Source organism: Myxine glutinosa, chromosome 11, assembly GCF_964187855.1.
Source record: "Myxine glutinosa chromosome 11, kmMyxGlut1.1, whole genome shotgun sequence".
Taxonomy (NCBI): Eukaryota; Metazoa; Chordata; class Myxini; order Myxiniformes; family Myxinidae; genus Myxine; species Myxine glutinosa.
Genome location: NC_136271.1, coordinates 107,496,747 through 107,509,661, shown reverse-complemented (window position 1 = coordinate 107,509,661; position 12,915 = coordinate 107,496,747). Strand labels below are relative to the sequence as shown.

The 12,915-nt window shown below is 43.1% G+C and overlaps 1 protein-coding gene across 1 annotated transcript in view; it reads left to right on the top strand.

Annotated features, from left to right (window-relative positions):
* Positions 1-11,586, top strand: part of LOC144894325 (meprin A subunit beta-like) — a 32,778-nt gene extending 21,192 nt beyond the window's left edge. Inside the window, exons 8-13 of the mRNA XM_078786963.1 lie at positions 4,044-4,265; positions 5,767-5,904; positions 6,151-6,728; positions 6,874-6,973; positions 7,121-7,297; positions 9,016-11,586. Coding sequence (XP_078643089.1) covers positions 4,044-4,265; positions 5,767-5,904; positions 6,151-6,728; positions 6,874-6,973; positions 7,121-7,297; positions 9,016-9,026 — 1,226 coding nt within the window. The 3' untranslated portion in view covers positions 9,027-11,586. The remainder of the gene's footprint in view (positions 1-4,043; positions 4,266-5,766; positions 5,905-6,150; positions 6,729-6,873; positions 6,974-7,120; positions 7,298-9,015) is intronic.
* The last annotated feature ends 1,329 nt before the right edge of the window (positions 11,587-12,915 follow it).

The window sequence follows — 12,915 nt, the reverse complement described above, 5'->3', positions numbered from 1 at the left end:
TCCGGGGACATGGCAGGCCACTCCATATGCTCTACACCATGGTCAGAAAGAAAGTGTTGGATCATGCAAGCACGATGAGGCCGTGCATTGTCATCTTGGAAGACAAAGTTTCCTCGAAAGGCTGCACGAGCAAATGGAAGCAATGTTTCTTCCAGAATGGCCCTGTACTTGAACTGGTTCAGGTTTCCATTCAGAACAACCAGGTCAGTTTTGCCCCCTGCATGAAAAGCAGCCCAAACGGTCACCCCACCACCTCCAGCTTGGACTCTTGGCACTATACAATCTTTGTTGTAGGCTTCATGCACTTGTCTGCACACTCAGACACGACCATCTTGACCATAGACCAGAAATCTAGACTCGTCACTGAAGATCACGTGATTCCAGTGTCCTGGCTGCCATTGACGGTGCTCTCTGGCCCAATGCAATCGGCGCTGGCGTTGTCTGGTCAGGCGTGGCTTTCTCAGGGGATGCCTGGCACGATACCCTGCTTGAACCAGTCGTTGGTTGACTACCCTTCTGGATACAGGCACATTTGTCAGTTGCTGCCACTCAGCCCTAAGCCGATTAGCTGACCTGGTACGGCCATTGCGGACTAACCGGTGCAGCTGGCAATCATCCCTCCTTGTGGTTCTGCGGGGACGTCCTTGCCTCGGTATTGGAGTAGGGACACCCCTCTGAGCATTTCGTTTCAGGATCTTTGACACCTGACCTTGAGTGATGCCATACTGCCGAGCAATAGTACGCTGTTTCATGCCGTAATTTCGTAAAGCCACCACTCCATGACAAACAGCATTGTCAAGTTGACGGACCATCTCCAGAGGAAGCGGCAATAACTTTTGGAGACGTGCAGCAGTTGTTTTCCACTAATACAGAACGCAACAACCCTTGTATACCCAACTGTGAAGCCAATCATCAAATGCACCTGTCCGTACATTTTGCTACGCCACCTGTGATATAATCCTGTTGTTGACTTCTTGCTGCGACAGACAATCAGTGACATGGTTCTTTTAACAAATAAATCACCAAAGTGTAAAAGAAACTCACCAGATTCATATACTGAGTTAAGAAAGTAAACCCAAGTCAAGAAGAAACAAAATTCCATATTAAATGCCAAGTCTGTATATATAAAACACAGTTTGTGTGTGTGTGTGTATGTGTGTAATGTTACCGATAGACTCCTAAACGGAGAGGCTCACGTGCTTGATATTTGGCATAGACATGGCCATTGAGCCTGGGAAGAACATGGCCGACCTAAAAAAAAATTATTTCATTATATATTTTTTACCATATTTTTACCTCAGCGCATTTCAGCGAGGAATATTATGCACAGAATCTGAGGCGGTGCCCCCTCCGTCCTCCCCTCCCCCTCCACCCCTTCTCCCCCTCCCCTTCTCCCCCTCCCTTTCCCCTCCCCCCTACTCCTACCCCTTCCCCCCCTCCTCCCCTCCCCCCTCTCTTTCCCTCCCCCCCTCTCCATTCCCCTCCCCCCTCTCCATTCCCCTCCCCTCCCCTTCCCCCTCCCCCCTCCCCTTCCCTGCCCCCTCCACCCTACCCCCTCCCCTTCTCCCCTCCCTTTCCCCCCTCTCCACCCCCTCACCCTCCCCCCTTCCCCTCCCCCCCTCCATCCTTCCCTTCCCCCTCCACCCTACCCCTCACCCTACCCCCTCCCTTCCCCCCTCCCCTTTCCTCCTGCATAAAAAATTGCGAAAAAGTTCAATAGGAGTTTGTTTCACCCATCTTTTTTTTATTCACAATCTTATGCACCTCTAATTTGTAATTAAAATACTTTAAGACCAACCTCGTTCCCCGGGCCCGCATGGGCCCTGGTTGTCTTCAACGAAAATAGTCACCAAACACCGGAACCAATGAGATTCGAGCATTTGAAAAAATATTTCAAAAAAGCTTATTACTGCGTTTCAGAGGCTGAAAACGACGTCAAATATTCTAAAATTGACGAATAATTATTTTTTAGAAATCCCGCGGCTGTAGGGGATAGTTTTTCACGGCTGGAAATATCCGAAGTTGACGGAATTCACCGAATTAATCAAGGAAATTTTATAAATTTTAATCTCATCCAGAATGCAAATGGTGTCATTTTTAACTAGGTAAGGTATCTACTGCACCTACCTACTACCAACTACCTAACCTACTGATGCCATAGTGATGGGTAAAATAGTGGCAAGAGGGTTTGGTTTCGCCGGCTCATTGCGGCTTTGCAGTCGGGTACTAGTATCCGAATCCAGATTTTGATGATATGCTTCAATTATGTAATGATAATCGATTGTGTTTCCTAGACAAGGCACGTTTGATTTGGCCAAAACAAAATGGCGGCTTAAGAACCCAGCGAGGTGCAGTGGGCTGACCAAGATGGTGGGCCGCCATATTGGTACACCACCATATCGGGTATTGGAGTAATGAAGGAGACAGATGGACAGACGGAGGGACAGATGGACGGACACTGCCTTTTATTATAAGATTTATTTTAATTACACAATCAATCATTCAATTATTGTACACCTCTCCCTCCCAATACCATCTCTATGCGCTGCAAGGCGGTATCGCCGGGCACCGAGGATATGTTATTTATTTATTTGGCATCGGGCGGTGTACTTTGAATGTATCTGAAATTGCATTGACTATTATTTAAAAAATATAAAAAAACGCTTCAGTACACCGCTTTTGTGTTTTGCAAGCCACCGTCTACATTTCCAAAAGAAGAGACAAAATTACTCTTTTATGGAAAATGTTTTTCCGAGTTTGTTTGATCATCAAAATAAACCATAGTGAACACACATTCGTGTTGAAAGATCGACCTTTAAATCCCACCCATAGGAAGGGGGATAGACATCTGTACAAACACATAAACACACAAACTGACATTGTGTTTTATATGGTAGATTCATTGATGTATAGTTTTAGGTTTTCTTCTGCCTGTATAGTGAAATTAAGAAAATAAAATGAATAAAGGAAACACAAGAAGGAGGGAACCAGAGCGAGGTAGTGCGGTGTAATAGTAGCTTGGGAGAGAAGAGAAAGAAGCTTGAGGAGATACGAGTAATGGGATGGAAGGGAAGGGCATGTATGGAATTCTACCATACTGGCACACCTGCGAAATAGATGAGCACCTCTTCTGTTACCTGAACAACCACCAAACAGCCATATATCAGTCTTTCCCTCTAATTCTTTACGGTCTGTCAAGGAGGAAGCTCACTACCAACTAGCTAGCTATCTCACACATCTATCTCTATTTATTTCATTTGAACCCTTCAGAACTACACTGGACCACACTCACCTGAATAAAGCTTTAAAGTTTGAGATCAAGCCTCCGTGAAATATCACAGAAGTACGAGGGGGTAGATTGGGCTAGCGGTTAGGGTGCCGGCTTAAGATCCTAGGATCCTGGGATCGAATCCCGGTCAATCGCTGAATTAACGGCAGGGGGGTTGACTCAGCCTGTCATCCCTCCGAGGTCGGCTAATTGAGTACCAGTTCACTGGTAATTCCCTGCTTGTCGTTAAAGGCGGCAAAAAGGGTTGGCGTCAGGAAGGGCATCCGGCCGTAAAACATTGCTTCAAAAAGGGGACCAAAAAAACAACAACAACCACGGTTCCCGAAAAAGGCCAACCCCAGCTTGCAGGGAAAAATGGCCTCTAAAGGTGGTTATTTTTATTTTATGAGGGGGTAGATTCCAATAAGCATGCATACTTCCTGTGCCATCCCGATCATGGAAATCCCATGATATGGAAATACCCTCAATGACGTTTGCTTTCTGTAAATGACAAGTTTAGAATTTTTTTAGAATTGAAGTACAGACGTTATGGAATATTAACAACCGTGGTGTTACAAGTTCTAACGTGTGGTTCTGAAGGACTCATCTTTACTTCTTCTGAAATCTTCAATCCATTCCAAGTCTCCTTGATGTTGTTCGTTCATTTTGCCATTCAGAGGCTTTGAAAAACAAAAAGTTGGAACCCGACACAACCTGATCTGGTCTGACATGGCTTCTGAAAATAATGTTTTCTTTTTTTTTTTCCCCCGCACAGGGAGAGGGCATAATTTTCAAAAGAACACCCTTCAGGAATCCGACTCACTGAACGTGCCGTACGACTACTTATCCGTGATGCACTACAGGTCAAGCGCATTCCACAAAAAAACAGGTCTCGACACAATAATAACCAGGAACCCAATGTTCATGGAATTAATTGGGCAGAGACTGGATATCAGCGAACTGGACCGCGTACAGCTCAACCGAATGTACAACTGCAGTGAGTTATAGAAAACCCTGAATGTTCATATGATCCTCACACTAAATCCTGCTGGAAATCTTTGCCAGCTCTTGGCCTGTTCTCTTTCTTCTCAATTTGTCCAAGTCGTTGCATTGATTCTCTCTTCTTATTTTATGATATCAATTTCTAAGTCGTGTTCGTTGAAAAATGATTGTGTTATTTTAACTGCTCTTTAAGAACAGCACTTTTGAATGTTCTGCCCTTTTAAAACACTGATAAATACCGATAACACTGTGGCCAACAAGTCGTGTTCATCTGTGGTGATAACACTGTGGCCAACAAGTCGTGTTCATCAGATATAATTATAGGTGGGTTAGATATAGCTCTTGGGGCACAGATTCTAAACTTTTTAATCCGCTGCACACCGCTCCTTTCCTATTCCATATTCAGGCGCCGGGCACCGATGGGGGCCCAACGATGACACGCGCCGAAAGGGAGTGCTCAGTTTTCACTCCGTTTGGTTATTTTCTTATTTTATTTTTTTCTTCCGGGCGATATCTCAGCCATCCTTTGAGCTAGTAAGCTACCTTTTTGGCACAATGGTGAGCAAGTGCTTTGGCAAAAACGGCAATTTTCACCTTTTGATCGATCAATTAATTGATTAAATTGAGCCTGGTGTTGGCTTTGCGGTTAGGGTGCCGGCTTTGGATCCTAGGGTCCTGGGTTCGAATCCCGGTCGATCGCTGATTCAACACCAGGGGGTTGACTCAGCCCATCATCCTTCTGAGGTTGGCAAATTGAGTACCAGTTCACTGGTAATTCCCTGTGTCGCAAGAGGCGACTAACAGGGTTGGCAGCAGGAAGGGCATCCGGCCATAAAACATCACTTCAAAAATGGGACCACGGTGCCCAAAAAAGGCCAAACCCTGCTCTGCGGGGAAAATGGCCTCTAAAGGTTGTCTTCTAATTAATCGATTAATTATTCAATGAATTTTCAAAAATGTAGATTAGGATGAAACGGTGGTGGTTTCGGTCTGCTATTCGCCAATTGATTCATAAATTAATTATTTTACGATTATAATTATTTTATTTTTTTCGTTATTAATCACTTATATATTTTCTTTCTCATCTGGGCAATATCTCATGCACCTTTTGGCATTTGAATGTAGCTGTACTTCTTTTTAGTTTTCCTCTAGCACGTATAAGTTTTCGTGATGAGACCAATCAAATCTGAAAGGCTATCGGTCTCATCACAAAAACTAAAGAATTCTTTCTTGTGCTCGAGGAAAACCAAAAAGAGATTTGGAATCGGTGTGCAAAACTAGTCTAGAAAAACGAGCCACTACTATGCAAGTATCCAAAAAAAGCTGCCCTTTGTTGCAGTCAATCTATTTCATAAGTCTTCATCTGTTTAATATATCACGTTTATTCCCCAAGAAGCAAATAACTTAGCTGTTTAATTTCATCTTATTTGTTTCATTATTTTGTCATCCTAATTATACACTCTCCCATTGACCGGATACCACCCTTTTGGCCGTAGCTTCATCGGTGGCGTTGTTGGACCGATGCACTTTTGATGATCTCGCCATCTGTGGCATGGTGCAGATTGCGGCTGATGATGCTGACTGGCATTGGGTCCCTGGAACCCCTGAAGATCTTTTCTTTAGTGAAGTCGATGGTGAGTTTATACCTGTTATCCTCTTCAGCTGAAATTTTATTTTTTCATTATTAGTTTTACATGTGGTACTGCAGTCATCCTGCTTTTAAAATGTTACATTGAACAAAATTTGACCAAATCTCAAAACAACAAAGCTGATTGAAAAGTTGGCTGCAGAACAGCCCAATTTCAAAGGCCGTATAATCCGTAGATGATCAACAGTTTTAATGGTTTTGAATCTCAGATATCACCTTTTTCTGTCTACAGATGGAGGTCCATTCTTGTTGTTCAAAAACACTGCAGCAAGTCCAGGCGACGTGGCAGTAATTGAGACTCGTGTGCTGCGGCCCCAAAGGGCCCAACAATGCCTGCAGATCTATTACCAGCACAGAGGCGGTCCTGATGACCAGCTCCACATTGCTATAAGTAATTCCTCCAATTCCTCACAGTTTAAAGTGGTCTCCAGCATTCCAGCCACAAATACTAATCGGTGGACACTCACACAAGTATCCCTGTCTGAGAGTAGTCCTTTCCGGCTGGCATTGCGTGCAGTGGCTGGAGTCTCGGCAGAGACAGGGGGCTGGGCAGTGGATGACCTCACATTAACAGAAGTATCCTGCTTTCCACATATTTGGCCCATTCCGGACTTCACCACCATTTTGGACGAAACTCCAGCAGGATCACCAATCTATAGCCCACGCTTTAACAGCACCGAGGGGTACTCTTTCCAGCTCAGTATGTATCCCAATATAACGTCACAAAACGGTCAAAGGATTTACTTGGTTGTTCATTTGACAAGTGGAGATCAAGATGAAGAACTGCAGTGGCCTTGTCCCTGGAAGCAGGTACATACATACCTTTGGGATGCTATAACTGCAGTGCTGATGTTGGAAATACTTTTGTTTTGTTTTTGGAGAGGCAGGAAGGATGACATTGTATTTCCTGATATTCATTGTGATGGTGTAGATGCAGATTTTGCTTTCTTTTCAGATCACGGCGTCTGTGATGGACCAGCACAGTGATGTACGACTCCGTATGTCTAGTACTGGCAGCATCACAACAGACCCAGATCTCCGAATATCTCGAAATGGTTTGTATATGCTTCCTCTTTGCATACTCCTCCTGCACACTCCCATTGATCTCCTTATTGCCTAATCCACTGCCATAATCATTTTCCCATTGGATACATCTTAAATGCACTCATTCACTGATAAATATTGTGCGTTTCTTCCTGCAGGTTCTACCGTTTTCCTGTGGGATCGACCAGACAGAATTGGTTCTAAAGTGTATAATAACGGTAGCACCTACTTCCGTGGACCAGGTTATGTATTCAATACATTCTTGCCTCATGCTCATCTTCATAGGCGACAGTTCATCAGGCGCAGAGATATGGTCATCCTGATAAAGTTTGAGGGTGAGTCAAATGTCTGATAAGATTTTAATCACAAAACCTGACTAGAACGGAACTGTGGAAAAACGCATAGTCTCACCTTGCGTGCACATTCTGAACAAAAACACCATTGTTAACTGCACACGCTGCTATTATGACCCACTACTATTATTCTTGCGTAAAATGCCAGGGGCATAGAAAAGGCCCTTTATATAAGGGCATGTGCCATACGGCAAAGTATAGAAAAGAAGGGACATTCCATAGCTCATAGAAAATGCCAAACAATACAAAATAAAGGGCATTCAAAAATATAGTGTGCATGCTGGACTACCCTTGTGTTCTGAGGAGGAACCAAGTAATGCTCTAAAAACGTTCATATAAAGGGGCGCCGATTTGATTCATACAACTACATGAAGAAGTAAATGTATTTTATTTGCCAGAGCTGGTGCAGTGGCTGTGTAGGTCTTTGATCTCTTAAATCCTCAATTGTAAGGAGACGACAACCAAAATATGCGACCACGGAGGTGGAATGACTATAGCTCATAGAAAATGCCAAACAATACAAAATAAAGGGCATTCAAAAATATCGTGTTGTGGGAGTGTAAATGTATCGAGTAATTTTTATGAGCTACAACCTGTAAAAATCATGTTTGGGACCTGCACACCTCGTGACCGAATTTTGTGTAGATTAATTATCGCTGGCACTCTGACCAAATTTGCTTTCATTAAAGGAAATTGGTAGATCTCTTCTTCATGGTAAAATAATTTATGACTAAGGGTAATATACAGATGGGATGTTTTTTTGAAATAATGTAATGTTGGATTTAGTATGTCTCACTGAAGTTCCATGAGTTTCATAAGTAAAGATGTTTTTTTCTTGGTACGGCTGACAGCTGGCGTCACAATGTCTGAGAGGAGTAAATTAGTATTCAGAACTGTCCATTGTTTGGTGAAACGAATTACTTGCTTGCCAAGACACTTGGTAAACAAGTGTTCGTTATGACAAATCGTCTCAGTTCGAGGTCTGAAACTACCATTGTTTTAATACATTATATGTAAATATTTGCAAGGTGTATCCCCTCCCACTTTTGCCTACGTGACTTCTGGGGGATGGTAGTTCACGTATCCATCTGCAATTTGATGTTATAACTAAGTTTTGAAAATTTGTGCATAGAACTATAAAAAAAAAAAATTGCGTGCAGTATTGAGTTTTAAAACAAAACTAAACTGAACAACGGTTCGGAGATAATATACCTGTAATTCATACAATTGCATGTAGGTTTACTCCGTCTGGGTAGCTATCTCTGGCCCAAGACTTTCTCAGTAAATCTTTTGTTATATATATATATATATATATATATATATATAGATAGATAGATAGATAGATAGATAGATAGATAGAGAGATAGATAGATAGATAGATAGGATAGATATATATATATATATATATATATATATGATTACTTTTCTTACACTGCAAAATATATATGTTTACTTTTCTTACACTGCAAAATATATATAGGTTTTGTAATGTAATGTTATATTATATTCGACTTCATAATGTTAAAATGAGTTTTGCGGTTGACAAAGATGAATTTGATATGCTTGTTTCTAAGATTATATTTAAAAGTTTAGTCAGTAAATATATAAAGTTTTTGTAGTTTACATTGACATAGTATAAGGTAAGTAAACATGAGTAAAGATATATCCACTTATTTCTCTCAAATGCTTCACATTTGAAGATGGTCAATGAAAATACCTTCAGAATTCTCCGCAAGGCCTGGCAGAAGCCTCATTAAAGGATTGGAAATGCAGACCTGCTCTCGGCGGGGAGTCCTCCCATCCCAATATTTCATTCCGACCAATCACATTGTATCCCTCGATCTTTGCTCCCACCCACCCCAATATTTCATTCGACCAATCCCCATTGCCCTCATCCCTCCCACCTACACTTTGCCCAAACCAATCCTACTGCTCTCCTCCCCTTTCTTCACTCCTCCCTCTCCACTTTCAACGAGTATAAAGGTCAGGACTGACATCCAAAAGATTAGGATTTTCACTGGGTTTGTAAATGTTGGTTTGTTGTACTTAGGATTTCACTTATGTTGTGAATGTTGTACTTAGGATTTTACTTGGTTTGTCTACACTATGTTGACTGTATACTATGCATGCTACTGTTATTTGGTGTATCCTTATTATGTTTCCTTTGATGTACATCTCTACTGTACCAGGATTTTCACTTGGGACTTTTTGTGAATCTTGCAATGTGCTTTCGTGAATTGTAGTATGCTCTTCTTGGTTTGATAAAGGTTATTGTTCCTTGCTGTGTATTCCCTTGTAAGCAAAAGTGTTGTCCTCCTCAGGAATTAAAATTTGTGATTCTTCTTCTGACAAAAGTTTATGGACATTGAATTCTTCATTCATCTATTACATACCGTCTTAAAAATATCTTCCTCAGTGTGCATGCTGTACTACCCTTGTGTTCTGAGGAGGAACCAAGTAATGCTCTCAAAAAGTTCATATAAAGGGGCGCCAATTTGATTCATCCAACTGCATGAAGAAGTAAATGTATTTTATTTGCCAGAGCTGGTGCAGTGGTTGTGTAGGTCTTTGATCTCTTAAATCCTCAATTGTAAGGAGACGACAACCAAAATATGCGAGCACGGATGTGAGACAGGTGTAGCGCTACAGGTGTTGAATTGTGCTTCAACCTGTGTAAACCACAGCTTCGAGTCCTTAGGCCAGAATGGCGGCAGTTTTAACGAAACCACTGCCACAGATGGACCTGCTTGAGCGACTGGAAAAGCACGGCTGCTTGGTTGTTCCCGGCGAATGGTTGGTCGTTTGTACCTCCTTGTGCATCCATTGTCAGAGTCAACATTTTAGCGTACAAGAGAAAGACTCCCGAGACTTGTGGGATCCGTGTCAATGCTTTACTTTCCAACCCGAGCAAATGTCCCTCACCTGCTCGTCACTTCCGGCTGCAACCAGATCAGGAAACTCGACATGCAATACAGTACATTTGCATATTGCATACTGCATACAAAAGGCAAAAAGATACCGCTACAGGATAACTAAAGACGAGATGGGATAGGTCTGTGCATGAGAGAGCAGGATTCTGTGGAAGAATTTCCAAGGCTGAGTTAACATCAGGGGCAGTAGATATGGGAAAACCAGTCCTGAAGTGAGATGGCTGCTTGCAGTCCCTGCCAATCTGGCTGAGTGAACTGTCAGACTCGCCGACACTGAGACTGCTCTCTGAGAATAGCCAGAGAGATGTTGACTCTCACAAGCACATGATCAGATGAACCAATTGGAGCATAGGAAGAGCAGGAGACATTTGCGGGGAAGTTAGTCATAAGCAAGTCCAGAAGGGAGAATTTAGCATTGAGGATGTGGGTTGGGGAGAAATCATTGATGGAGAAGGTAAGGAGGAAGCTTGGAGAGGAGGGGTGCAGAAAGCGGGAGACATTATGAATTGGAGTGATGCAGAAAGAGGGGGACCATATGGAGACCACATGGAAGGTTCCACCGGAGAGTGGGGTTTTAAGGATGCAGGTTTGTAGGAGATGTGGGGGTGGATACTGACATAGAGAGGTTTGACACTGAAATAATTTGAAGGGGAATTGATTGTTGAGTGCAGACAACCTCTACAAACTGGAGTTCTCAAGATACCCATATTTAATATTCTGATATGAAGATCATGGGATAGGTGGAAAGAATTGTTGTTGAAGGCACCGAGAAATGTTGTGCTGTAGGAAATGGAGGATAACAGACAAGGCACTTCCGTTGAAAACGGGTTTGTAAAATGTGCTTTGTGAAGAAGACGAAGAACATATCGTGATGAAGAAGACGTGGTGTGCTGATGGCAGAAAAATAAGGTAATGGAAGAATTTTAATGTGTTTTCTAAAGCTTTTCAAGGAAGGTCTTCATTGGTGTTTTCTTCAATGAAGATATTGACTGACCATCTGGATGATCAGCTGTGCACCCTCCACCACTGAGGTTTTGACTTCAATCCCAGAATCTCTCCAATCAGCTCTTTCGTTGTGTCCATTCGTCATCAAAGAAGAGGGAGATGTGTAAAGGAAAAAGAGACGGACCAATGTCTGAGACTGCGCTATTCAATGTGCATCACTTTTTTCTATAACATAGGAAGGCGACAATCGTAGAAGAGCAAGGCGACAAATAGGCTGTGGGACAGCAAACAGTTGGATACAATTGAGAGCAATATAATAATACATTTCACAATGACTATAATATAGGTTATTGCCAATGCAGAGTTCAAAATGGTTAATTTATCAACATTCTTTATCCAACAAACGCAGATATTTCCCTCCAGTGGAAACCATCAACCACCAATTCGCCAATCCCAGGAAACTCTGGTTCCACGTCATCAACAACAAGCTCAACAACCACAGGAAGCTCTACTTCCACGTCACCGACAACAAGCTCAACAACCGCAGGAAGCTCTGGTTCCACGTCACCGACAACAAGCTCAACAACCGCAGGTAGCTCTGGTTCCACGTCACCGACAACAAGCTCAACAACCGCAGGAAGCTCTGGTTCCACGTCACCGACAACAAGCTCAACAACCGCACAAAGCTCTAGTTCCACGTCACCGACAACAAGCTCAACAACCGCAGGAAGCTCTGGTTCCACGTCACCGACAACAAGCTCAACAACCGCAGGAAACTCTCGTGCAACGTCAACGACAACAAACTCACAAACCACAGGAAGCTCTGGTTCCACGTCACCGACAACAAGCTCAACAACCGCAGGAAACTCTCGTGCAACGTCATCAACAACAAACTCACAAACCACAGGAAGCTCTGGTTCCACGTCACTGACAACAAGCTCAACAACCGCAGGAAACTCTCGTGCAACGTCACTGACAACGTTCGAGAGATCTGTTTGCAGGTATGAAGTTATTTTGTTGCACTTGACATTTTTTTAAACTTTAGAAATCCGAGCACCCAGGATACGTGCACCTGGCCTTGCGTTGGGGAGACTTACACCACATCGATATTGAATCACTAAATAAGCTCAACAGTGAATTTACCCAGGGATAAAATTGATGTACGAGGGGGAAGGGGGGGGGGGTGGTTTCCAAAGGTTCTCCGAATGAAATATAGCTATTCAATAAATGTTGATGTTAGTTATTTTTCATTATCTACTTATGTAAAATCATGAAATGTTTTCTTGGCAAATATACATGTACACACACACTGTATATATATATATATTGTTGCGTCTTTCGCAACACTAAGGGGGGGGGGGGTTAAAACCCCATTTCCCCACAGACACCGGGTCCACGAGCCGTCCACCGCGAGACAAAGCTCGCGCCCACGGGTTGCGGAGCAACTACAATCGCCAATCCCCCAACCACAGGTCGAAGGGTTATCGACCGTGATCCGAATACTTTCGAGAACACGTGACCGGGAAGACCGGGGATTGAACCCCTCGCGATCCCACACCTAGTTCAATCAGGTGCGCCGAGCGAATCGCGTGGTGTGGGTCGCGTTTTTACACTACGTTATCTACGGACCTAATCGAGCAGCTGAATTCGGTTTGAACGATGCTGGGTCAATGGGGAAAAGACGCACACAAGTGTCGAGAACAGAACCATGTTCCACACCTTGAG